This window comes from Hyaena hyaena, unplaced genomic scaffold (genome assembly GCF_003009895.1).
Source record: "Hyaena hyaena isolate Hyena2069 unplaced genomic scaffold, ASM300989v1 scaffold_180, whole genome shotgun sequence".
Classification (NCBI taxonomy): Eukaryota; Metazoa; Chordata; class Mammalia; order Carnivora; family Hyaenidae; genus Hyaena; species Hyaena hyaena.
Window position 1 is genome coordinate 2443989 of NW_024080811.1, and position 27984 is coordinate 2471972.

Consider the following 27984-nt stretch of genomic DNA (forward strand, 5'->3'; position numbering starts at 1 on the left):
GAAGAAAGGCAAATTTAGCCAAACTTTCTGCTAAATTGGGGTTGCCAAACGGTGGCCTGTGGGGCAAATCTAGCCCACTTCTTTTTAGAAATACAGCGTTACTGAGACTCAGCCGCGCCCATCGGTGCGCACACTGTCTGGGGCCACTTCAGTGCTTCAGTGGCAGAGTGGGAGTTGCGACAGAGACCACATGGCCCACAGAACCGAAACCACCCATTAGCTGGCCCTTTATAGAAAAGTTGGTCAGCCCCTGCTCTGGACCGTGAAGCGCTCTTCTAACACAGGCAAGCCTCCTCTCCCTCACGGTCACCCCAGCCTGCGCCGGTTCCATGTCGCTGCCCAAACACTGCCCAGGTTTGCTGTTCTTTCAGGGCCATCATCTCCTTGGGCTGAGGCCTCCATCTCCCCGAAGACAGACCCATGAAGCTGGGTGGAGGAAGTCCCTCCCCAAGTGGAGAGAACAGAGTGGCTGCCTTCCTGCCGCTCCACTGCCCAGCACTGGTCCCCCAGACACAGCCCGGGAAGGCCCCTGTCGTCCACTGCAGGGGAGGGGAGTGATGTGGTCCTCTGACACAGCTCCCGTGGACAGAGCAGGCTCCTTGTGCGGAACTGTTGTGAGGCTGGTGTCGCTCCTTTCTTTCCCAGAAACTTCCTAGAAATCGAACCTGAGCCCCATCCCCTTTCCTTCCATCCTGCTCCTCCAGGGATAGTTAGCAGGAGACAGGCGGCGTTGGGTGCTGCTGCTGGAGGGGACGGTGTGGCTATGACGAGGGCTCAGGGTCGGGGGTCTCCACAGTGGAGAGCCAGAGCAAATGGTGAGGGCTAGATCCATAGAGCAGGCAGCTGTGCCTTTCAAAGGTACGCGTTTTATGGATGCAGCAAAGCTACAGTTGCTGACCAGTGAGACTGATCAGGTTTGACTGACTCCTATAGATGACAGGGACGGTAGCCTCAGACAGTCTGACCAGACCCAGTCACCTTATTGTCCCCAGTGGAGGGTGGCACAGGAAAGGAAGGGCGTGCTCAGGACTCTAATGGAGTTAAGCCTGTTGCACAAGGAGCTCCTAAGAGGGCCCTGACTGAGGATGCTCTCTAGGGGTGGGGGCTGAAGCTTGGGAAGCTGGAAGAACCCAGGGAAATGCTGGGAAGACAAGGCATGGAATTTAACAAAAGGATCTGCGCCACCCCACCCTGGGGCCCCCGAAGGCGCTTCCTGCACCACTTACGAGCCTAGTCTCTCTTCAATGTTGTAGAAGTCAGACACTTTGTGTTCAGTATTGACAATCACTGTCCGGTAGTCGACCTCAGGTTCCTTCTCATCTGCAGGGTGGGGGCGGGGTGAGTGTGAGCCATCACATTCCTCGCTCACCTCCCGCCCCCCTTCGAGTCTACCTGAGGACAGGTGGCCAGCACTCACCATCATCTGATACCTCCACTTCGTCCTTTGGCTCTGGGGGGAGACAGGGACAGACACAGAGGACACAGTGATTACTTCTGAAGGCCCACTGAGAGCAAAACATGCTGGGGGCCTCATCACCCCTCGGCCTTCCCAGGCACAGAGCTCCGCGCATGGCTATGTGGTGGGCCAGTCCACGCTGCAGCAGGGCGATGTACACACCGGCAGGCCCTGGCCCCCTCAACCCACCCAGCAGCTTCTCCACCGGCTGTCACCTCCATCTTCCCTCTGTAACCTCATGGTCCCCTAGACATTGCCTTCTTCACAGCATTTCCAGGCTCCGACTTTCAGAACCTACACACGCCCATGACAGCCCCTTTCTGCTCTCGCTCAAAAGTCAGCAACATAAATTGCTCCTGGTGTCAAACGCATTTGTCCATTTGATGTCAGTATACATGGGATTCCAGTCCCGGAACAAGTATATTACCAGGTATTGTGGGAATACAACCAAAATACACAGAAGGCATGATCTCTCCTTTCCTGGAGCTCATAATTTAGTGGGGGAGGCAAAACCACACATCCTAGAAATATCCATTAAAAATGTTCTATAATCAAGCACATGAAATCATAGTACAAATATACATAAACATATGTAGGAAATTGACATGAAATGGGGCAAATAGGAAGAGCAATTATTCTGGGAAGAAGGAACCCTTGAGTTGGGTCTTAAAGGGAACACATCAGGGAGGTGGGTGAGGTCACACAGTGAAACCAGCAGGTGTTCAGAGGTATAACGAGAAGGGACAATGAGCAGCGCACGCCGGCTGCTCACATGGATGTGTCAGGTGTGAACGGCAGGGTGGGGGGGGGGGAGCGTGAGGGGATAGGCAGGTGCCCCACCGGAACACTTCCACTCCAGAGCTGCAGGCTTTCCTTTGGCATAGGTTTGTCCCTATCGGGCCACTATGGCTTCTTGACCTTGGTCAAGTGCCTTTCCCTTTCTGGGCCTCAGTGTCCTCATCTGTAAAAGGAGGGAGTTATACTTAGGTGATTTCTAGGGTCATTGGCTAGCTCTGGATGCCATGTTCTGTGATGCGCTTTATGCTACTCAGTCATGATGTGGGCTGTGGTCCACTGGCAGAGGGAGCCAGAGCAGATGACCTGAGAGAAGTCAGACAAGGAGGACAGAGAGCTTACCAGTGCGAGTGGGTGCGTGTGTGGGTGCGTGTGTGAATAAGCCTTGGGGGTCAGGGTGTGTGACAGGGAACAGCATGAGGGTGAATCTCCAGGAGCTGTGATTTGCTTAGGGTCCTTACAATGCTGTTGATGAAGCTTAGCTTTAAAAAACTACACAGAAGTGAGACGGGGAAGAATATTCTGTCGCAGGAAGGAAAATGCTCTGGAAACATAAAGGACAAGATAGACGGAACTCTCAGGGTTTCACAGACAGTGCCAGGACAGGAGCCAACTGGCCAAGTCTTCTAACTCGCATACTTGAGAGTGGAGCGTGACCTTGTCAGTTCATAGATGACCAGAACACACCTGGGAGCAACACCTGGAAGGCATGATGGAGTCACATTTCAGGGAGAATGGAGTCACTCAGCCTTCTGGGGGGACAAGCCCCAGGGCATCTAGTGAGAACCTAAGTGTGGGAGCCCCGGCCCTCAACTTACTGTTCTGGCCAGCAGAACGCTGTCACGTGTCGGGGGTCTGGGGTGGTGGCGGGGGGGGGGGGGATGTGCACTGGCCACAAGCAGGTATTATTTCTCTGCTTTCGGCAGAGCCTGGGGCCGTCTGCTCCTGGAACCAGAGTTGTCTGCACTTAGGAAGTCACCCTGGGGTTAGAGGAGGTATGGAAAGCCACCAAAAGGCAGAGTTGCCTTGTGAAGATGGTCAGAAATGGTTAGACCTCTCTGGTTGGGGAAAAAAGTCTGTAGCAGATATGGCTTTAAAAAAATCACAATGGCCAAGGGTAAGATTAAGGTTATAGACTTTTATCAACTAATAAGTATTATAACTGGAGAGAACAATTTAGTGTTATGCCTCACATAGGAAGAAGGCTGTAGGCATATGGAACTCACATCTTGAGACATACCATAAGAATAATAAATAGGTTTAACAGTTGTTTAGGTCAGTTCAACAACGGTACTTCAGATAAGGCTGTAAGGGAAGCAAGGGGTTCAAGTCACTTACAAAGGACGCTGTCACTGGCTAGGCCTTGGAGATAAAATACCAACAATAGTAACAACATTTAGTGTCAGGGAGGCCCAGCATCCTGGTCCATTGTGCGCTTGATTGAGAGAGTGGCTCACCTGTTCCCATGCCAGCCACACTGGTGTGGAATGAGCAGCAGGAGGAGAGAGGAAGGGAAGGCAGACTTCCGTGGCCTGGCATCTTTAGGAGGAACTGTCTGCACTTCCCTAGTGAAGGAGCATCTGCCGTGCTGGGAGCCCATAAGGGGCTTTCCAACGGCCTGGCACCTCTGGGGAGGGCATGTAGTTCTAAAACTGGCCTCTCTCAGTCACTCAGACGCCAGTTAGAAATTACACAGCTGGCCTTCTTGCTCGCCTCACAAACACCACATCTGCCCTTCACCTCTGCCTTATTTTCCTTTGGCAATTAAGATGCAGAATGTTCTCCTGATGCTATGGTTGTGGCGACCTAGATCATTCTCAGGCAATTCTTTCCTGGCTCACTATTAGCAGGCAACCTTTCCTCTGTTTGAAACGGGCCAAGACTCCTGGCTGAGATGTTTAGTTCTTCCTTTTCTTTCTCACCCTGCCTCCATTCTTCTTGGAGGGGGGAGTGGCCACACAGAGAGGAGCAGGATAGGAGGTGGGGAAAGGCCATGGTTCAATTAGCCAAGCCTTCAGTAATAAAGGGCTGTGGTAATGGCAGAGGTGAACCACTCAGTTTCCTCCAGCCCACAGAAGGAGCTGCAGCTGGAGGAACTTCAACAAGACATTTAAAAACTATCTGTTCAGAAAGAGCTATGAGATCCAAGAGCTAAGCACAAGAACTATTTGGAAGATGGTTCTGAGATATTACTGCAAATAGATGAGTCTCATTTCCCTGGAGTGGTGCCTGGGATAGGACCAGAGGAGCACTGGGGACCCTCATGCGGCTGGCCTCTAGGCAGTGCCTTGGACATAGCGGTCTGTGGCTGAGGGCTGTCACGCTCCCGGTGGGCACTAGAGGGCACCCCAGCCCCAGAGAGGCCTCCGCAGCCACCGACAGAGTGAGCAGCGCTATGTGGCTCCTCTCCGGCCCTCAGCGGCTCTGTGTCTCTAACTGCCCGCCCCCCCCCCTCCCCCAGCTTGCAAAGAAGCTCCAACTCTACAAGAAGCCTTTCTCACAGCTGTTTTGCTAACAACTATATATTCTAGAACAAATTAGAGCCAGGAGCAAGGGCGGAGTGGATTTAAGATTTACAGTAGGGATAGGGTGGGGCAGAGAGGGAGGCCTGGCTGGGATGGGAAGAGAATGTTGCATTGCGGGCAGTGGCTCTGTTTACCCCGGTTTGGGGAGACAGGGAGGGGAGCTGGCTGGGTTGGGGATTCTAGCCTGAGGGGTGGCTCTGGCATAAGAAGGCCACTGAAGCTGGGTGGGGCACCCAGATTTGTCCTGTACCGACTGGAATAGTGCCAGAGCACAGGAGGTGTGCAGGTCACTCTGTGTGAGAGGTCATAGGGTGAGGGTCGGGGCGCTTCGCAGGGACAGGATGGAGAGGTCAGGATGGGGCAGAAAACCCAGGTTGCTAAGGCAGAGGCAGGAGTGTACTGATGGCAATGGGGAAGGTGAGAGCCAACGTCAGCTGCGTTTAGTGAAGGGAGGGTTTGTTGGCACTGCCATTACAATGGCCTCCATACCCCGCTGACTCATTAGAGAGGGGCTGCCATAACCACCTCTCCCATCCCTCCTCTACACGCAAATGCACACGTGCACACACATGCATGTGTGCACACATGCATATACACCCCACTTCTCTGAGAGCCATTTCTCTTTTAAGGTGGAGAGAGATGACCTGCCCAGGTTATAACTAACAAGCATCTGACCAATCCACAGAGGGCTTCACTTGGAACCTCCCTACACCCCACCCTCCCACCCCCTCCATCCTCTGCCCCTCAGGCCTAATGCTTGCCAACTGTTCTGCCCTCCCCCCCTTCCCTAGTAATCCAGCTGGCCCTGGGGGGTGGGGGCAGCTTCCAGTCTGGAAGCCCTGGGTGGCTGGGACCACTCCTCTGGCTTGCAGGCTATTTTCGCATTTCCTTCTGTCTGCTCCCAGCTAGGAGGGGCCCTAGGAGGAGGTCTGAGGACCACGGTGGGATGTGGCTGGCTGTAGGGGAAGAAGGGAAAAGCCGCCTGTCTAGAGCCCAGGGGTCCTCGCCCCTCATCCCCACACTCTCCGGACAGGCCTGGGGGCTGCTGTCCTGGCCTCCTGGGAGCCACACCTTGCGGCTTCCATGGCCTCTATCCTCTGCATGGGACTCATCAGGGATTCTACCATTTCTCTGGGGTCTGCCATGGAGGGCCTGGACACTTTCCTTTCCAGCTAAGGAACATCACACTGCAGTGCTTTCTCTTCCCTTGTCACTTTCTAAGAGGTGGGGAGGGTTCTTCTTGAACAAAGCAATATGCTACAAACATAAAACTGAATGCCTCTCCTGGCACCCTACGCTAACCTGCCCACTCCCTGCTCTGCTCATGTCAAAGGTGAAAGGGCAGCAGATGGCCGTCTTGTTGCCCCGTTTCCCTCAGCAGACATTTGGGAGCAGCTGGTGGGCAGGAGCCCCAGGACAGCTGCGCGGAACCCCAGCGGGGCCATCTTGGGGGCCAGGATCCATGCCCCTGTGGCTCCCGTGTTCCAGAGCTTGGGGGTATAGGCCCCCAAGATAGGGCTGCACTGAAAACCTTGTAAATTTGGAGAGTTCTCCACTGGCATGCTCCAAATTTCTTTTTGGAGCCCTCATTTAATATAAAAGTAAAAGGGGCTCCTGGGTGGCTCAGTTGGTTGAGCATCCAACTTCGGCTCAGGTCATGATCTTGTTCACGGGTTCGAACCCCACATCAGGCTCTGTGCTGACACTCAGAGCCTAGATCCTGCTTCGTGGATTCTCCCTGCCCCTCCCCCACTTGTTTTTTCTCTCTTTCCCTCTCAAACATAAATAAAACATTAAAAAATATGAAAGTAAAGGTTTCATATTTATTTTATATCTAATATTTTCATTAAAGAGGGACATCAAACTGTAATGGCAGTTCCATATTCATGATGCCTCTGATCGTGTAGGGACTTCAGACTGGCCCTGTCCAGCTCCCCGCCCTTCACTGCCCCTCTCCTCTCGGTCTCACACCCTTGAGCTCTCCCTCTCCCAGTGCCCTTTCCTTTCCTGTCCCTCTACCCTCCTCACTACCCCTCACCTCTTCTACACCTTACACTCACGGCACTCTTTTCTTTTCTTCACATCGAACTTCCTGAAATAATATTCCACACTCCTAGTCTCTCTTCTCTCACTTATTCCTTAACCTCAGCGCAACAATTTTCCATCCTGGGGAAACACTTCGGACTTTTCTCTCAAAGATCGCTGCGTATCACAGGGACAAATCCACGAGTCCTCATCTCCTTCTGTATTTAGCACTGGCTGCCCCTCACTGAGCCCTCTCTGCAGTCGTGTTTCTTCAGCGCGGCTCCATGTTCTATGGCTTCTCTCCGCCTCATCCTCGCTTCCGGCCTTGCAGGATTCTTCATCTCGGTAGCTGCGCTGACTTTCTCTACCACTCTCGGTGACTTCATCGATGCCCATGGCTCCAATGATCAGCTAAATATAGCGAAGACCCCCAATCTGTAGCTCTGACATATACCCTTCTCCTGAGCTCTAGATTCAGCCAGTCAGCAGCCTGGAGACGCTTGGATATCCCTTAGACATCTCATCTACACAGGGCTGAGACCAGAAATTGCATCTTCTCCAGGATGCCGGGCTGTCTAACCTCCAAGTCCCTGGGAGGCAGCCTGACTTCCTCCTTCAGTTTAACCAAAGGACTACAGGCTTCAGGTCAGATAGCTCACCATTTACATGCTCCGGGATCTTGGGCAAGTAGCTTCACCCCTGCAAACCTCATTTTTCCTATCTGTAAAATGGGGGTAGTAACAGTATCTACTTCCGTGAGTTAGATGCATGAAATGATGCATGTAAAGTGCTCGACACACTTTTAGCATATAGCAAGTGCTTGATATATATGTCAGCCACCAAGAACTATAATAATAAATGCCTCTTAAATTTGTATTCTGTTATCCAAGTCAGGAACTGGAAGTCATCCTGAACTCTTCTAATTTTTCCTTCAATTCTACCCACAAAGTCATTGAGAACGGTCAGTTCTACCTGTTGAGGGTTTAGTTCATGCCCTTACCTATCCCTCACCTGGACTACACCACAGAAGCCCAACTGGTAGCTTGCTGACTCCAGTGTCAACCCCCCTCCACTTGGGTGCCTCCCAAACTGTCACACCCATCTCAATCCATGGGGGTGGATCATGTTGAAACGAAGGTTCAGAAGGGACCAGAGGAATGGAGGGGCAAAGAGTCTGCATTTCCAGCAAATCCCAGAATCCCAAGTCTCTGGTCCAGACCACACTTTGGGTAGTAAAACTCTACTCTGCCTCCCATTCTCTTTCTAAAAAAACAGATGTGGGGCGCCTGGGTGGCTCAGTTGGTTAAGTGTCTGACTCTTGATTTTGGCTCAAGTCAGGATCTCACAGTTTGTGAGTTCGAGCCCCACGTCAGGCTCTGTACTAACAGCATGCAGCCTGCTTGGGATTCTTTCTCTCCTCTCTCTCTGCCCCTTCCCTGCTTGCTCTTCCTCTCTTTCTCTTTCTCTCTCTCTCCCAAGATAAACTTAAAAAAAAATTAAATAAAAATAAATAAAACAACAGATGTGATCATATCAATCCCCTGCCTAGAATCTTTGGTGAACTTCACAATTTCACCTGAACTGCCCTTCAGGGTTGCTTCCCCCGTTCTGTCTTGCACAGCATATGCCCTGGCCACATACAAGCTCCTCAAAATGCCATGAGTTTTCATCACTTTGCACCTTTGCTCATGCTGCTTTCTCTGGGACGAATGCCTCTTCTTCTTTCCCTGCCTTTTGAAACCCGTTCCTTTTTCCAAGACTCAGCATATGTGTCACCTCCTCTAGAAAGCCTTACTCAACCTTCATGGCAAACTTATTCATGCTTTTTGCTGTGTCTCCTCTCTGTTTACATCACCTGAATCCCATGTATCCTCTCTCATTATAGGTATTGTCTACACAGCTGTGCTCCTAGCTAAGATTTTAAACCCCTTGTCTAATTTGTCTTTGTGTCCCAAGAACTTGGCACTGAGTAGACAGTGCAAGAAAAGGAGGGAGGTGGGTGCAGGAGCAAGTTGAAACTTCAGGTCCATCTGAACTCCTTCCTGCCTTCCAGGTCTTTGCTCCTGATTAACACGCTATCACCCCCTGGTGGCAGTACACCAAAACTGCTGGTTCAATGTTTTTTGAAGGGTCATAGGTACTACTTCTAAAGTATGGATCAGCATCACAACCCTGGAAATCAAGATCCCCCAAAACTCTGCCAGCCATCATTAATGTGTTCTCAGTTCTCAGTCCCTCCCTCCCCCCCTCCCAGTACAGGTTTCTACACACACAAGGTAAGTCATGCACACTTATTTCAAGCCAGTGATAAAGTGAAGACAGCCTACCCTCCGGTTTCTCTCCCACTGCTGTGAGTTCAGACTCCTGGCTTGGCTCACTGGTTCCATACACGTTGATTGCACGCACACGGAATTTATACTCTCGGTCAGGCAGCAGGTCCTGGACGTTAAAAGAGGTGCTGCGGCATGTGGCTAGTTCCTTCCACGTTTTGTCCACCGAGTCCCAGATTTCGACGCTGTAGGACTGTACGGCACTGCCCCCATCATACGAGGAACCGTACCAGGACAGGGTCAGTGAGGAGCTCCGGATGTCAGAGGCGCAAGGTGTGCCGGCTGGGGGGTCTGGCTTGTCTGGGGACAGAGAAGCACAACATCATGCAAGCCTTCAGAATTGTGGAGGGGGGGGCACAGAATTCCACAGAAAGGACATTTCTGAATTAGCTTTGTCTTGGGGGAGAAGCCCAGAGATCCCAAGCTGCCAGCCCTGCACCTGGCTTTCCTTCTCTCATCCACACAGTCACACCTATGCACAAACACTCCTACACGGAAAGCCCCTCAAAAACCTATTTGCTTGAAAAAAACTCCTCCTTTTTTGGCTAGTTTTCCAGTCTACAAGTCATGATTTCCTGTACTTTGCCTCAGTCATAAACATATTTCTTTGAGTAAACAGATCTAGGAAGCTGCCCAGAAGGCGTGGACTGCTTCCCATCAAAAATACGTTTTGAGAGAGAATTCAGTGTGTGAGTGTCTCCGTCAGGCCCTAGGCCAGTGGCCTGCGACATAACTAAGGGTCGGTCTCTACTTTCTCTGGGACTCAGGAAACATCTGCCCCATTGACAGGCAGTATAGCACAGTGAACTCTGAAGTCAGGCGGACCCGAGTTTGAACACGCCTCTGTCTTCATTCACTGCTTGTTCACCTCTCTGTGCCTTAGTTTCCTTATCTGTAAGCAACAAAGATAATAATAGCACTTGGATCACAAGGCTGTTGTGAGTTCTTGGAAGAGTGGCTGGCTTGAAGAGCCATCACTGCCATTATTATAGGAGTTTATTTTTAATTTTATAATACATAAAAGGTTAGTCTGACCCTACCTCTTTTATCCTGAAGGGACCAGTATAAAATGAGAGAAAGAATTTCAAAAGCAAACCACGATCATCCCCGACTAAGGGCCGGGGAATGAGCAGAGGACACAAGCGAGCAGCGGCCCCCGTGGCTGGCTACCTTCCCATTCAGACCAGTAATGCTGCCAGCTTCAAGGCAAATCACGGTAGCCAATATTTTAATGAGGTTCTCGAGATTTGCTGATCTTGTCAGTTGCTCATCTGAACAAAATTCTATTTTTCAGATTTAGTTTTTACAGGTGGTTGATTTAGCTACAGATAGGAGTATTCAATAACCTCCATCTCTCCCCTCCCTCAAGGCAGTGTGAGGTGCAGAGCTCTCCAACCCAGCAATGAAAACCATGCTTGTCATGCTATGTGATTTTATAAGCAATGTGAACTCAAGCGAATTCCTTAACTTCCATATCTCCAACCTTCTAGTTCGTCTTTTTTTATTTGGAAGATGGTGCTAATATGCATCTACCTTTTAGGGGTTTTGCAAACATCAAGTAAGCAAACCAAGGTAAAGTACTTGACTCCTACTCTCCCTCCCGTCAGCAGGGCAGGAAGGTCAGAGAGAGAGTTCCTGCCGATGACTCTGTGCATACAGGGAAGAAAGAAACCATTCTGTTGGCGTGCGTACGTGTGTGTATGTGTGTGTGCACACGTCCACACACACACACATGTACATTCTCACCCCTCCCTCAGGCCCCACGGCTTCCACGTTCCGGCTGAGGAGGACAGCCTGGAGGCCGCACCGCCCCCCTGGCAACCCCAGCCTGGACCTCGCCCGGAACGCTTCTGGGACTGGGACAGAGCTACTTCCCACCGTTGGCAGTCACTCCGGAGGCCTCCTGTGATGGAACCACTTTCACTGGTTGTTTAAAGTGTTCTCTTAGAAAAACTATTTGTTCTGAAAGATGTATTGGTCTTTTTAGAGATCTTTCTGGTGTTGGCTAAGATGTTTATTACTTTAAACTCTTGTAGAGGCAAGTGGTTCAAGTCCTCTCAAGACCCAGCGAAGGAAGTAAAAAAGCCCAAAGAGGGATGAAAGACAGACCCACTGCTTCCCCCAAAGAAACCCTGCCTGGAAAACATCTGATCGGACACATTTCGAGTCATGCAGGTTTACACAACGAATGCAGACACACTCCGCTGACTGATTTTTCTCCCTTCTGTTTGGTTAAGAAAAGCAAATGTTGAGAAATGGGCACTGCCGAAGAGGTACTATTTGTGCCCTTCCCTGTTCCCCCTGTCTCTTGGCTGAAAGGATGAGAAAAACGGACATCTGATATATGTCACCTCCTGCAGCACAAGAGAAGATGTGAAATTGGCAGGGAGGGGGCAAGCTTTATTTCCAAGTGAAATTTCAATGCTTTCAAGGAATTTGATTCCAAATTAAGGAGTTCAGGAAAGACTCACAAGTCTGAAGTGGTGGGAAACTGGAAGTGCCCACGCCCACGCCTGCCCTTAGGGCCATGGACTGTGCCTGATGCTTTCTGTTCTTTCCATCTGACAGAGCCTCACACAGAGGCTGGACTATCCAGGGCTGAGAATCCTCGGGACAAAAGAGATGCCCTCAGAACAGAGTGCCCGTGAGCCTCCCTTCCACACTAAAGACACAGATGCACTCGGGTTGGGAGGGGGACCCTGGGCATGGCCTCCTGGTAAAGGCAAGGCGGGCTTGGCGTCTAGAACCCTAAGCTCCATGCCGCCTTGGAATTCTCCCATGGCTCCCTGGAGACCTGACTAACAGAATGGGAAATGCAGGGTCTAAAGGAAGAGTCTCAGATGGCACCAGCTTCAGGATTTTCTGTCCAGTCCTGGGAAAACGGAGGCTCTCCTCTCCACTGCTTCTCACTGGAGTAGCTGCCTGGCAGTCTCCGTGCGCCTGTGTGTCCGAAGGTGATCTGTGGCCGTGCCTAATCCCACCCGGGCCTCCCTTCACTGTGCCTCAGCAGCCGCCAGCGGCTTATCGAGAAGGGCAGGGTGTGTGACCCCCAGAGTCATCTACCTGGGGAATCCGGCCCTTGAAGTCCAAGGTACTATGCTTACCCAGATTACCCAGTTAGCCGATGGCAGAGCCAAAAGGAGACTCCAAAAAAATTCTCCAGACTCTTGTTCCAGGGGCCTGTTATTTTACAGGCTATCAGGCAGAATAAGATCAAGCAGTATCTTGCTTAAACCCACGCCAAGCATTACAAAGGGAAATCTCTTGCCTTTAGAAATCTTGCAAGTTCCAAGCTCAGATCGTTTTGGGGGGATTACCGAGTATTTGGAGACTCTCTCTACTTTGTTTTTCTCCTTTAAAGATATGCGAAGTGACCTGTTTTTCTCAGCCTGGACAAGTTACAGGAAGGAATGCAACGTGGCCAGTGGCTCACAGGGGCCCCTCCCTTACCCCCCAGAGGTGGAGCTGGAGGGGCAGGCATCTGCAGGGGCCTCCCAGCTCCACGCATGCCTGCGCTCTTAAAACATAAACCTTTCAATGAGTTAAACATCACTCGCTGAAACTAACCAAGGACAAGGCTACTTTTTATTATCATTTTAAAAATAGGAGTCATAGATTATATGAAAAGAAAATGGTATTTTAAAGGACTTGCAAGAAGAGAAGTTTACTGCGAACAAGTAGCAGTTGTGTTCAACAGGCCTGATTTAGAGGGCCTGCAAAATGGATGCTTCCAAAGCACCTGAAAATTGTCCCGGGCAGGCTGAACGATTCCTGTTTCATCTCATTTATATTTGACATCTACTTAAGAAGCCCTGATCAGATAATACACAGATGTCCCCAGAGACACACAGGTAAATCTGGGCCTAATCCAGGTTTACTTTGTCTAATTCTAAATCCCTGGGCTCTGAATGAATGTGGCTTTGCTGGATCCATCAATGCGAGTCCTCCTTTTATTGGGCAATTCTATTCTTAGCTCTGCGAGGGGGAGGCAGACAGAAAGCCCGTTCCCCTCCATTCCATTCCCCTCCCGGGACGGCATTTAACTTGCTGGTCCTGCCAGCTGGCGGGCAGCCACGCCAATGGCCCTGTCAGCACTGGCCAGCCCAGGAGAATGAGAAACGAAACCATAAAAGGCCAGAACTGCAGCTGCGTGAGGGTGCTGGGGGAAGGGAGCGTGTGGCATCACAGAGCCAGCCAGAGTGGGGGCGGGGGCTCTGGTCACAGAAAAGCAGTTCAAAGGAGCTGACCCCCAGGTCCCCCAAGCTGGAGCAGGTAAGAGGAACACTGGAAACCAGTGCCTGCTGACAGCTGGGGCATGGGGCCAAATCGATACCTCAGGTACATACAGGTCTAAAAAGATAAGCAAACTGGATCATTAGCACCAATCCCTCAAACCCCCAAAGGTTCTTGACTCCTGGGAGAAAATTCTTGAAACAAACATCTGGTGTCACCCAAGAGAGTAAGAGTGAGAAAAAGGGGTCCCTTGTCTTTTATGGCTGAGACACCTATTCCCTGACCCTTTAGAACACTTAGCCTTCCCAGATTTAAAACTCCTGATCTAGGGGCGCCTGGATGGCTTTGTCAGTGGAGCACACGGCTTCAGTTCAGGTCATGCTCTCACGGTTTGTGGGTTCGAGTTCCGCACTGGGTTCTGTGCTGACAGCACGGAGCCTGCTTCCCATCCTCTATTCCCTCTCCCTGCACCTCCCCCACTCGCACGCCCTCTGTCTCAACAATGAATAAAACTTAAAAAACAACAACAATAAAGTCCTGATCTAAAGAAGCAAAAACAAAACAAAACAACAAAACAAAAAAAAGAAAGAAAAAAAGAGGATCAGATCAGAAACTGTCAGGTCAAAGTGCCAGGGGAGAGGGAGCATAATATCTGAAGGCCCCCAAATGCTCAGGGACACAGCCTGCTACCCACCTGCCCACTCCTTCATCTGCTGTTGCTTCGCCGTCCTGAGCACCTGCCATGTCAGGGGTCAAGCTGCTGAGCACAACCCACAGTGTAAGACCAGTTAGGAAGGTATTTTGATATTTCAGGAGAGAGTTCACCAGGACATGAAAAACAGTGATTGGGGTGGAGAGGAAAAAATGAACTTGAAAATCACTCTCGAGACAGACTGAACTCCATACTGGGTTGTAGGAAGTGAGGAAAATGAGTGGATTTAGGACTGGGAAGTCACGGTGACCTCAGAAGGGTGGTCCAAGAAGAGTAACAGAGCTGGAAGAGAGGCTGAAGGCGAAGAAGCAGAATCGGAGCAGAGACTGGGGGCGAGGTCATGAAGGGAGCAAGAGAGAGATGGTGGGGTGGCCAGAGTGAGCCAGGATACTGCAGGAATACCTGTTTGTGTGTTTGGCTGGGGTGGACAGTCCTGGCAACATTTACAGGAGAAGCAGAGGAGAAGGTAAAGACAAGAGAGAAGCGGGCACAGATATGGAGACACCTGCAGGCGTGGGGCATGAAGTTACACCAGTTCACGCCTGATGCCTCCTATTTCTCAGAGCAGCTGGAGGCCGGGGCCCTGCAGGGTGACAAGCTATCACAGAGAGTGGGGGAGGCCACTGAGCCTACCGACGCCTCCATCTGGACCCTGGCAGAGTCCAGCACTGAGTCTGAGGGCTGTGATCGTCCCAAAGTGCCTCCACATCAGGCGCAGGAGCAGCGCAGTGGAAGGCAGCACTGACTGACAGTGAGGGTCTGCAAGGAGATGGAGTGATGGGGGTGATGGGGGGGGAGGCAGTGGGCCAGGGGAGAGGGAGCAACAGTGCTAGAGGTGAGTCAGGGGTAGAGGGGCTCGGGGTTTTGAAAGGCTAGAGAGGGAGAAGCCGGGAGCAGATTCCTAGGAAGAGGCAAACACCGTGGGGTGTGTGTGTGTGCGTGTGCGTGCGTGTGTGTGCGTGTGTGTGTGTATGGGTCTGTGCTTCCCCAGGAGCATGAAGCACAGCAAGAGTATGAGGGCAGGGATGGGAACATGAGAGCATGGGAGGCCGTGGGTGGGGTGCTGAAGGAGCAGGCCCCGGGGAGGTAAGGCCCTGAGGCCCACCATCCTGCTGGGGGCCTCTGCCTTCCCTGTCCTCTGACCTCCAGGTCACCCTGTCCCCAGACTCACCCACAACAGTGAGGTTGACCTGGGCCTGCCTGCTGCCCAGCTTGTTCTCCACCAGCAGAGTGTAGCAGCCGCAGTGTTCCTGGCGTGCGGCCAGGATGGTGAGCCTGCTGCCATTCTCACTGTTCTCCACCTTGATGTGCTCACTCTCCTGGATCTGGGGGCAGAGAGTGGGACAGGCACTAGATTTCGGCAGGAAAGGAAGAGGGCTCAGACCTCCACTCCCCACCGCTAGTGAATGCCACAGGACAAGTAGTATGGGGCTCCGTCCCGTCTGAACTCTGGGCTTCCCCTTAAGGCTCCTCCTCTCCTGCACCCAAAGTCAAGTGTCCCTGAGGTGGTCTGGATCTGGGGCAAGCAGGGAGGGTGCTGACCAGGGTCTGGTAGACGAACTATGTCTGTGCTTGCTGCTCCAGACCAGAGTCGAGGAGTTGGCTTTGGAAGGGACGGCAGAGAACACAACTGAGTAAAGTCACCTACAAAGGCCACCCACAAAGGTGTTCTGACCTCTTCTGTCCCAATTCTGTAGCCGCTAGCCACACATGGGTACTTAAATTTTAATTAAGTGGAAACAGCCCAAGTGTCCATCAAATGATGAACAGATAAACAAAATGTGGCATTTCCAGACAACAGAATATTATTCAGCCAAAAAAAGGAATGAAGTACTGATTTATACGACAACGTGGATACGCCCTGAAAACATTACGCTAAGTAAAAAAAAGCCAGATACAAAAGAACACATACTGTATGATCCCATTGATATGAATGCCTAGTAAAGGCAAATCCATAGAGACAGAAAGTCAAGTTAGTGGGGCCAGGGCCTGGGGGAAAGGGAAGAAAGGCTGCTAATGGTCCAGGGTTCTTTTGGGGGTGATGGAAATGTTCCAGAATTAGATCACTGTTATGGTTACACCCCTCGTGGATATATTGAAAACCACTGAACTGGATACTTGGCAAGGGCAAATTTTATGGTGTATGAATTTTAGGACTATTGTTAGAAAGAAAGCTGTTTTAACATTTAATTAATTATAATTTAAAATTCAGTTCCTCAGTTGCACTAGTCACACTTCAAATGCTCAACAGCCACATATGGCAGTGGCTACCATACTGGACAGTGGATATAGAACATATCCATCACTATAGAAAGTTCTCTTGGACAGAATGGGGACCTGGCCCAATGTCTCTGAAAAGGGAAGGACTCCATCTTACTTCAGATGACACTAGCCCAGACATAGCACAGAGCAAGCATCCTTTGGGATGATGCTTCATCTTTTGAGACCAACCTTCCATTCCTTCCTAGTACTAGCCTCCCATCTCTGGGCCTTAGGACAGTTTGAATGGTTTGGAAACAGAGCATCAGAGAACTCAAAAGAAATCTTCACATCCTCTCCAAATTTCCTGATTCAGTGCCAGTCATGGTTTGGGGCCTCCGCTGATAACATACATGGGCACACGCCACCAATGTGGGCTCTGTGGGACAGTTGGGCTCTCCCTCTCCCTATAAAAGCTGGTTGTTCAGAAATTTAAACATTTCTTTCATAGGACCATTCTTATAAACCATATATTTCTGGGCCAGTAAGCCAAAGTTCTATTTAATGTACAATTTCTCTATCCAAATACTCAGATTCACTTTTATCTCTTCAGCACGTGTTAAGTTTAAGCTGGTGCCACTAATAAGGTTCAGTGACTGGCACAGAATCACAGAAATCTCACAGAGTCTGAGAGGTCCTTTTGGTCACTTGTTCGATTTTCCTGACTCTGAGTAGAATTCTGGACTAAAATATCAAAATCAGGTGGGGTCCATGGGTGGTTTCTATTTTTTCCCTTCATACTTTTCTCTATACACCTGTCTCTACACAACTGTCTGTAAAGCAAGTACTAATGGCAGATTCAGAAGAAAAGGTTATTAAGAACTCAGATTTTGGTGGATGGTGACAGGTGGGGGAGGGGAACCTCCCATTTCTAAGGCCCTGCCCATCAAGAGTGATGCTGCCTCCATGAGATGGCATTTTTCATCCCTTTGCACCCAGGGGTTGGGAGGACTGTTTCCCTCCATCACTGACCTGCTTTCGGAACTTCATCCAAGTACAGGTGATGGGCTGGGTGCCTGCCACTTTGCCAAACAGTTCCACAGACTCTCCTGCACGCACCCTTTGGTCCTCGGGAAACTGGATGATCTGAGGGGGCATGGCTGGGAGGGAACAAATGACAAAGTGAGCAACGAGGAAGGAGCCTCCGACAGACTGACCTCACTCAGTGCTGCTGTCCACCCTGGTCTGCTCCTCTCTCACCTTCCAGAGCCTTCAGGGCAACCCTAAGGACAGTGGCCACTGCTCCGGAATGTCTGAGCTGATGGACCTGCTAGCTCTCTTCATTTCTTTACTTTGATTCTTCAGAAGCGGCCCACACAATTTACATGGCATAATTCTCCATCTGTCAATTGCTGTGGAATTTGCATCTCACCCTAAATTTTTGAATCTACCTCCTAACTCCTTTATTAATTAAGTAGCACCTTGCTTTCTAATCCTCAAGTTACACTGGCTGACAGGTTCAATATGGTTCATGTCCTCAAATGTCTTCCACTGGGACATAGACAAGGGCTCTACATGACAAGGACATACAGAATAGAGCAAGAAGACAGGGTAAAGTGGGTCACCCCCTTAAGGGGCGGTGTGGAGGGCAGAGGGCAATGCAGAATTTCACAGAAGTGATGGGATGGGCACTAGTACTGCATGATGGCATATGATGTCCCTAGAGCTAGGGACACTATAAGGGAAGCAGAAGAAAAGACAAATAGTGGGAGAGGGTAGGGGACCAAGCTGTGCAGAGCCTCTTGGGGGGAAATTTGGCCTGAATAATGCAGAGCTTGAATCAAGGAGGGGGCTGGTCTCTTGGGAGCTCATACCAGTGGTCAGTCTAGCGGACAAAAGAAAAACCCCTTATGGCAGATGACTCTTGCCCCCAAATGCTGCTCGTGGCCAATTACCTGCCTTTGGAGGTGTCTTGGGGGCAGGTTTCTTTTTCACAGTTGCATCACCTGAAACAAAGAAGCTCACAGGTTATTTTCTGTTAATCCTGGCTTTTCACGAAGCTCCTGAGGCCTAGGAGCCTTGACCACTGCTCCTCCGCCAGACAGAGCCCTCACCTGAGCATGGTTTTCAGGAGATCTTGCACTCCCACACAGATGGCCTCATGACTGAATGAATATCAGTTCTCAGGGGGCCTCTGGAGGGTTGCTGGAGCCTCCATTGAGATAAAAACTTAAAAAACGCTTGATTCTCCATTGTCCATTTCAACAATGATAACCCCACACTCACTATTCTCTCACCCCAATGTCAGGAAACTCAGAAAGGAAATTATGTCAGATAAACCACCTAAAATTAGCCTTTGGTGTGGATCCAAGGGTCTCAGGCTTCCTTTGGGTCACAGACTGTGGACTAGTGGGTTTCAGTTTTTTTTTTAAAGACCCATTAATGAATGACGAATGAATGAACCAGCCAATAGTCTCTTTCATTCCTACTCTATTCCTTCTTGCTTTCTCCAAATAACTCAAATAAGAAAAATGACCCAAACAGAACAATTTCACAGCACAAACTTATTCATTTGGCTAAATAACAATATGATGAATATGCAAAAATATCCTCAGCTATCTTCATCACTTATTTTTAATCTTTCTTGCAAGTCTTTAATCAAAACTTATCTTTCAAGGTGGAATGAAAATCTATGTGCACACAAATATCTGTATGTGAATGTTTACAGTGGCTATATTTGTAAGTGCTGAAAGCTAGAATTTATCCATTTGTCCCTCAGCTGGAGAATGGATCAACTTCGGTATATTCATACAATGAAATGCTACTTGACAATAAAAAGGGAACAAACCGCCGATACACAGAACAGATGAATCTCAACTATTCATCTTACTCTTTCAGTAAGAGAAGCCAGACTCAAAAGGCTATGAATGTATAATTCTGTTCATATGCCCTGTTCTAGACAAGGCAACACTATAGAGACAGAGAATAGATTAGTGGTGGGTGGGGCCAGGGACTGACCATTAAGGGGCACAAAAACATGATTAAAGGTGGTGGAACCATATCCTGATTATGGCAATAGTTATATGACTATGAGTGTTCGTCAAGATTCACAGAACTGTGCACTAGAAAGGGTGAATTTTACTGTATATAAACTATACCTTAATACAAAAATGGGAGTCATCTAACCAATGAGATCTTCCCTAAACACTCTATACCAAACAGCAACCCCCTGTCCCCAGCACTCCGTATCACCCTTACCATACTTTATTATCCCGCCCCCCTCCGTGGCACTTAACAACCATAAAACAAACTATGTCTTTACTTGTTTATTGTCTCCCTCTATCCATTAAGTATAAGAATTTTGAAGGCAGGGTTTTTTTTTTCTTTTTTGTTCACGGCTATATACTCAATGTGCCTGGAACATAGTAGGCACTTGGTAACTATTTATCGAGTAAATGAGTAGGGGTAATGTTAATAATGTTAGCAATTATTCCTCCACAAAGCTTCACCTCTGCAGATTACAGAGAAGAAGGCTTGGACACTGCTGTGCCCAGGGGCAAATTATATAATGGTGTGGATTCTCAGCTGTGCCTCTGTAAAATGGGGAGAGGGCTGCTACCCACCTAAGAACCGCACAAGGGCTGTGTAAGGAGGTGATCTCAGATCACAGAGCTGATGGCTACTCCTCATGAGGTTAAGCCCAGGGTGAGGCCTGCTTCCACCAAATTTACCCTGGCTTGTCACCATTATTGACTCATCTGTCCATCTCAAGAAACTTATTGAGGGCCTGCTATTGCCACACAAATGTCAGTCAGTACACACTACTAACCTGGGTACCAAGAGGAAAATCAAACAAATGTAAGAAATCAGAGCTTGTCTTTAAGGGCTTAAATGTCAAGGCATGTGTGGTCCACAGGAAAGCCTTTTCTTTCTTTTGTATAAAGCACATTGATGGGACAACTGGCAGAATTTGCATAAGGTCAATAAATTAGATGATAGTATTGTATCAGTGTTCATTTCATGTTTTGATCACCAAACTGTGGTGAGACTGTCCTTGTGGTTTTTCATTAAAATAATGTTTATTTTATTTATTTTTGAGAGAGAGAGGGAGAGACAAGCGGGAGAGAGGCCCAGAGAGAGGGAGAGAATCTCAAGCAGGCTCCACGCTTTCAGTGCAGAGGTTAATGCAGGGCTCGATCCCATGACCATGAGATCATGACCTGAGCCAAAATTAAGAGTTGGACACTCAATCGACTGAGCCACCCAGGTGCCCCGAGACTGTCCTTGTTTTTAGGAAATATACACTGAAGTATTTAGGTATAGAGGATATCATATGTACAATTTACTTTCAAACTACTCATAAGAATTATACATACATATGTGTATGTATGTATATACGTGTGTGTGGAGAGGTAGAAGGAAGGAGAGAGTGAAAAAGCGAGGGAGAGAAAATACAAAATAAAGCAAATGTGGTAAAATGTTAATATTTGAGGAATTAGAGTGACGGGCATACAAGCAATATTTGTACTGTTTTTGTATTCTTGAGTCAGAAATTGTTTCAAATTAAAAGTTAAAGAGAAAGTTTTTTAAAAAAAGTTTTACCCAGAGGGCACCTAACTGGCTCAGTCCATAGAACATACAACTCTTGATCTAGGGGTGGTAAGTTAAGCCCCACGCTGGGCCTACAGCCTACTTAAAAACACACACACACACACACAAAAGTTTAATCCCTCCAACATGACGCAGTTGCTTAAATGAAGGCGTGTACTGTTGGCTGAGGAGATGACCAGGAAGGGGTCAGTGATAGGACACAGGATGGATCTGAGGGCCTGAGAACATGTGATCTGGGGAAAGGAGAAGGGCCCCATGCCTCAGGAACAGAGAGGGGCTCAGGGCTGAGGGTCAGGTTGTTTGGTGGAGGCTGTCCAGAGAGTAGGGCTAAGATTAGAGAACAGTGGTATGAACGTAGTGTGACAATTTAAATTAAAGAAAATAAAAAATTCCGTTCTTCAGTCACAGTAGTCACATTTCAAGTGCTCGATAGCCACACGTGGTTCGTGGCTACTCTATTGCACACACACGGAACATCACTGTCATCACAGTGCTGGTCTAGAATCCCATGTCTGAGAGTTAGGTCTTTGTCCTGAGTGATCAGGGAATCCTCACACAAACAGCAGTCCAGTTAGGCTTGAGGACCCCTGGAGGTCTCCCCACTTCCTGGGGGACAAGGTTATCCAATTAGGAGGCTACTGCCACCCTTTGGGAAGGGAGTGATCAAGGTCCAGCCTTGGTGAAGGCAGTTACAGAGAAAATATAAGTTAAGAGTCAGAAGAAAAGTTAAAAGAATTTAGGGGCTGAACAAGAGGGAGGTGCAAAGATTCCTTAGAGATTTCTGGCTTGGATAAATAGGGAAAATTATAGTGACAGAATAAGAATTTGGAAGGGAAAGATGAGGCATTTGGTTTGGTCCAACTGAATGTGGCAGATGAAAGAATTTAACCCACTCACAGGCTAGAAGCCCAGGATCAGAATTCTAGAGAGGCTGGTGGGGATTGGAAGTGCAAGACTCCAGAACCAAACGTGCCATCATAATGGAAACAGTGATGATGGGTCAGTTGTTTGGGGACAAGAATGCAGTGAAAGATGAGAAGGGGCCAGGGTCCAATTCCCAGTGATGCCCAACGTGAGGAGCTGGGATGAAGGAGAGGGCTGTGGGCCCCGAGTGATAGAAGCACTGTCACTGCAAGCAAGGGTGAAGGACAATAGGCACTGGGAAGTGGGCTTCGGGTCTGATCAGCACTGAGTGACGGGTAAGGTTTGAGAGGGCAGGTGCCACGAGACCGCAGGGTCAGAAGTTGCTCCAGAAGAAATTCTCAAGGAAATAGAGTGTCAGCTAATATGACAAGAATTCTGGAGTTGAAGGGACAAGGAGAACAGGGTGATAGAAGAGGGAATGTCAATCAAGCAAGGTTTCTTCCCAGGTGACAGAGGAGCACAGGTTTGAAAGCAGAAGGCTAGGAGTCAGTGGAGAGGGAAAGCCACAAGTTGGAACAGCATGGGAAAGACAAACCCCTTGGAGGTATCAGATGGGCTATGGAACAGCCATGACAGGCCAAGCCACGAAGCCCCTGCCCCTCTTCATCTAGGGCTGCTGGGAAGGGAGAGGCACAACTGGGAGAGGCCCTCACGGGAAGATGAGGGCTTCTACCAGAGCCCGGGTCTGACCTCCCATGGAGAGCAAAAGCCACCTGTTCAGGGTTGCTGTATGAAGCTGCCTTTACCCCCCAAAATTCATATGCTGAAACTTGAGCCTCCCAGTACCTCAGGATATGACCATATCTGGAGATAGGGCCTTTAAAGAGGTAATTAAATTGTGGCGAAGCCATGGGGCAGGGGTCCCAATCCAAACTGCCTGGTGTCCTTGTAAGAGAAAATGTGGACACTCAGAGACACCAGGGGTGTGTGTACAGAGAAAAAGCCATGTGAGGACACGGTGAGAAAGTGCCCATCTGCAAACCCAGGAGAGAGGCCTCCGAAAAAACCAACCTGCCAACATGCTGAACTTGGACTTCCAGCCTCCAGAACTGTGAGACAACATACTTCTGTTGTTTAACCCGCCCAGTCTACGATACTTTGTTGTGCAGCCACAGTGGGCGAGAGCAGCAGATGGGCTCTGGAGGCCGCAAAGGAGCTTGACAGTCCCAGAGCCAGTCAGGAGGGCAGTTAGCACACCATGCAATCCGATGACTCCAAAGTCCCACTCTTTACAATCCTTGGCAGCCCTAGTAAACCTGTGTGGCCCTAGTGAACCTAGAAGTAGGGCCCCAAAGAGGACCTGTCTTCCTCTGTCACGATTAAATGGGTTGAGGGCCAAAGTTTCATGTTTGTTCCATAAATTTGCATCTTTTGCTGTTTGAATTGGTTAGCATTTGGAGCTGGTTTAGTTCCTGTTAGTAAAGACAATTTTAAATGCTAATGATGTTCTATATCCTATTCTATACATATTTTATACGAGCATCTGCTGAAATCCATTAATTGTGTTTGGGGCTTAGAAGAATATATTTTAATAGGTTGGAAAGCAGAATCCCGATTCTAAAACTTGGTTTCTCACAGCGAGCTGGACTCACTGCATGCACTTTGTAACCCACGATCTCACTGTCCTTTTTCCCACTGGGTCCTTTCTCCAACCCAATATGAGCAGGGCCCCTCATATTGTTTCTATGTTGTGAAAAAGGGGATAGGTTCCCATAAAAGCCAGGTGATTTGTCAGCCTCCTAACACCAGAAGGGGCCATGTTAGACACAGGACCCAAGCCTCCTGATGCCCTGGGGGGCTGCCTCTGTGGCAGCTCACTCTCTGCTCCATCCCTAAATCCAGGTCCTCCAGAAGCCTTCTCTGTCCCCTTGCAGAAATGCGGTGGGCACAGGCTCTGGAGCTGGGCTTGGGTATTTAAATACTGTCCTGTCGCCCCCTGGCTGTGTGACTTCAAGCATGTTATGTAGCAGGGCGCCTGTGTGGCTCAGTCAGTTAAGCATCCAATTTCAGCTCAAGTCATGATCTCACAGTTCGTGAGTTTGAGTCCCATGTTGGGCTCTGTGCTGACGGCTCTGAGCCTGGAGACTGCTTCAGATTCTGTCTCCCTCTCTCTCTCTCTCTGCCCCTCCCCCGCTCATACTCTATCTCTCTCATAAATAAACATTAAAAATAATTTTTTAAAAAAAAGCATGTTACTTAGCCTTTTGGAGCTTTAGTTTCCTCATTCAAAAAAATGTGAAGGGGATGAGTAAAATTTATTGTAAAACATTAAGCTACATTGTGAAGAAGGTAGAGCACAGGGTGCATGCTCTACTACCAGCCCCTCACCCCAGTCACCCCTCTTCCCCAGATGGGTCCCCAGAGGACTTCTCTGTCCAGTCCTTCACCTATTGAGTATGCCACCCTATGTCAGCTGAGCTCTGTACCTACAGGATGCCTTGCATGCTGCTCCCGGGGTTCCTTCTCCCAATCAAGTCCCCAGGGAGCCCTCTTGCTGGGCCAGATGCTCAGACTCTCAGCTCTCCTTGGGTTACTAACTAGTTTCCTCTCCTCTGGATTCATCTGTCTTACCGTCTCATTATCTTATTATTGTCAGCCCCTTGTCTCTTATTTCCTCTCCAACACCTTAAACTTCTGCACCAGCCGTTGTCAGAGAGGAATATCCTAGAAGGAAAATAAAATCCAACTATCTTTGCGAATCCCATGGCAGCTACTGACCACACTGTCAGGCTGGGAGGGCAAAGCATCCTCCCACTGCCTGCCACTTGGTCTGTCCCTCTGGAGAAGAGCTCAGTCCCCTCTCCCAGACAGTCAGCCCCAGGAAGCACCTCCTCCTGGCATAGCACTGCTCTCCAAACTGATGCCCTCACGGTGCTTGGCTCACTGCTGCTCTTAGAGTTCCTCTTCTTCTTCTCTTTATTTATTTTGAGAGAGAGAGAGAGAGAGAGTGAGCAAGCAGGTGGGGGTGGAGCAGAGAAAGTGAGGGACAGAGGATCTCAACCAGGCTCCTTGTTGGCAGCAGAGACAGTGGGGAGATCGATGTGGGGCTTGAACCCACAAACCATGAGATCATGACCTGAGCTGAAGTCAGATGCTTAACTGACTGAGCCGCCCAGGTGCCCCTCTCTGCCGGCCTCATTCTACCTGGAGCCCTGACCTCTCTCCTCAGCCCACCTGTACATCCCACTACCTGACCATTCCCTCTCCTGGCACATACTGCAAGTCCAACACGTCCAAATCAAATGCAGGATCTTTTCCCCAAACCTGCTGCCATCCCGTTTCTCCCAAGGCCTTCTCCCTACCGTCTCCCATCAATCAACTCCATCCATGACATACCTCCTCGGTCTGCCACCTTCCACCTCCCCACTGTCACCATTCTAGCTCAAACTGTACTACCTCTTCAGCTTCCGGTCCCCTATACCCTCCCTAATACAGCCATCATCCCAAGGCCATCATTCCACTGTTTAAACTCCTACAACGGCCACCCACTGCCACTTAAGACCAAGTCCAGCTCATCTTACAAGGGCCTCTGAGATCTGTCCTCAGCTTTTATCCTGTCTTCCTTCTTACTTTTCCCTCTTAGAGAATACTGTTACCCAGGCCCTTGATGCTCTATGTCAGCAGTTTGCAAAATTGAGTGTGCATTATGAGCATGTGGGAAATTTGCTAGAAACACATTTCCTGGCTGTCCAGAGCACGCTGATGTTGCTGGGCCCTGCATCATCCTCGGGGGGGGGGGGGGCGCTGCTCTATCCCCCACACTGAGTGCCTTTCCACTTCTGCAGTACCAGTGCTTTGCCAACTCTGGTACCTTCTTCCAGCAGGCCTCACCTCAGCCATCACTACTGCCAGGCTGGGTTCCATGCCCCTTTGAGGTGGTTCTTTCTTAGCACTCCTTGCAAGGCATTGCAATGCAGACACCTCCGTCCAACACGCATATATCACAGCACACTCCCTGGATACAGGAACAGGGCCCATTTGGTTCACCGATTGTACCGTCTGTGCCTAGTGTGGTACCTGGCACATGCGTGAAAAGCTATTAAAGGAATGAGAGGAGTCTCTGAGGATCTCTGTTAACCTGGGAGTTCCCAAGAACAGTCCAACCTCCCCCCGCCCCCCTCCCCCGGTCCCCCCGACCTCGCTTCCGAGCGCACGTTCCCCCCCCCCACCGACCCTTGGCCGTCCCCCCCCCCCCCCCCCCCCCCCCCCCCCCCCCACTGAGAGATAAAGCCCTGGGGCTTGAATCCCTGTGTGCAACTTTCCATTAAAAGGAGATGCCTCTTTGCTCTGTCACCAACTGGATCAAAGCTGCTGGGTGCTGAGCCTTCCACTCTAAAAAAGAGACAGGCCTGAAGAGGAGCAGCAGCGATGAAAACATCATGAACAAAGCACTGAACTTAGACGCCTGCTGGGAAGCCTGGGGCAGCCATAGGGAGGCCAGCCTCCTGGCTGTCTGGGCAATCCAGCATTTTGCTTCTGCACCAGGCCTGCCTGAGCCCTGACCTATTCCTGGCCTGGTGAGCCTTCCTGCTGCCCTGAGTGGTGGTGGGGGGGGGGGGAGAAGGAGCGAGAGGGGAGGAGGTCAGTGCCCACAAGAGTCTCCAGACCATTCAGTCTGAAAGCAGAGGAGTGCCTCTCCCACGAATCAGCAGGGCAGAGGATCTGAGCAAGCATTTGGGAGATATCTGCAGGGCCTAGACATGGGTCTCTCAGCGTCAAAAGGGTCTGAGATAATGGAAAGCAAAGGAGAATTAAGGAGGTAGCACGAACAGCCTTGGGTACAGGGAGGTCCTTGGATGTCTGCTTCTCTGGGGACATTGTCCTTTTTAGGTAGTTAACTAAAAATAGACATCAAACCCTTCACAATTCCCAAAATCAGCATTAACTTTCTACCAGAGGCTTCTGAAGGTGACTCAGGCTGGGTGAAGTGTGGAGGAAGCACTCACACACAGGGCTGTCTCAGAGAAGGAGGGTGGCTGTGTGGACTTGAGGATTCAAGGCCGAATCCCACCGTCCTGCACTAGGGCGGACTCAGCGTTCTCGGTGACTTGACAAGCCCCCGATACTCCCCTGCCCCTGGCACACACCAGGCCCTTCCAGTGTGTCTAACAGACAGACTTATGGAGAAATATTGGTCATTTTCCAAGAATTAACACCTCTGGGCAAATTTCCTGAAGACATCTTCTCCTAGCAAAGGCTGTCACACAAGAAGATTCCAGAGGAACACTGCTCTTCTTGTTATTGCAAACGCTTATCCCGAAGCCCCCAGGATACAGAACATCAGGATGGTTGTGAAAGAGCAGTCCAGCATGGCCAGGATGGCAGTGCCAATGTCCTCTGTGGGGAGGACCTGTCCTCCCACTTAACAGGATCCTGGGAGACAATGGAAGGGCTGGGGAGGCACTGGGAGCAGCAGCCCATGGGTGGAGGTCACAGGGTCACATGCATGGCAGGGTGGGGGGGGTGATATTAGACACTATCACTCCTCATGGACAATATTTGGGTTGAGAGTAAATGGCAGCTGGTACCAGCTTTCAAAGGCATTCGTGGAAGTACCCCAGCTTCCCTTCCAGGGTCCCACATTGTCCAGTGTCAAGCAGGTCTTGATGCCAAATCCCCACCTGTCTAACATTTCCTTCCAGCTCTTTGAATCCTTTTTTTTTCCAATGTTTTGTTTATTTATTTATTTATTTATTTATTTATTTATTTTGAGAGAGAGACAGACAGCGTGAACAAGGAAGGGCCAGAGAGAGAGGGAGACACAGAATCAGAAGCGGGCTCCAGCCTCTGAGCTAGCTGTCAGCACAGAGCCTGACACGGGGCTTGAACCCACGAACCATGAGATCATGACCTGAGCCGAAGTCAGACGCTTAACCGACTGAGCCACCCAGGTGCCCCTCAAGCTCTTTGAATCCTATGGTGACTTAACATTCCCCATGACTCCAAGAAAATATTTAAAAGAAAGATTTGATCCTGAGGGAATCTTCCAGGAAAACTGGACACTACTTTTGACATCCAAAGATGCTTTCAAGTTGATGTGACTTTTGGTTTCAGGGAGAGACACATGGGGGGGCCAAGGTAACGACATCTAAAAGTTTAATCTGGAATGGTCCATCGTGGCGACTGAAACCCACGTGACCAATGTCAAGCCAACGCCATGCATGGAATACAGAG

At 49.7% G+C, this 27984-nt stretch overlaps 1 protein-coding gene across 10 annotated transcripts in view; it reads right to left on the reverse strand.

Moving 5' to 3' along the window:
* Positions 1-27984, reverse strand: part of MYLK (myosin light chain kinase) — a 179625-nt gene that overhangs the window by 33128 nt on the left and 118513 nt on the right. For 9 of the 10 annotated variants that reach the window (XM_039240627.1, XM_039240633.1, XM_039240628.1 and 6 more), the window contains 6 exons: positions 18231-18281; positions 17308-17435; positions 15248-15401; positions 9129-9431; positions 1418-1450; positions 1227-1320 (listed from right to left, as the gene is read on the reverse strand). In XM_039240627.1, coding sequence (XP_039096558.1) covers positions 1227-1320; positions 1418-1450; positions 9129-9431; positions 15248-15401; positions 17308-17435; positions 18231-18281 — 763 coding nt within the window. Of the gene's footprint in view, positions 1-1226; positions 1321-1417; positions 1451-9128; positions 9432-15247; positions 15402-17307; positions 17436-18230; positions 18287-27984 lie in introns of all 10 variants that reach the window. The other variant, XM_039240635.1, reaches the window with a different exon arrangement.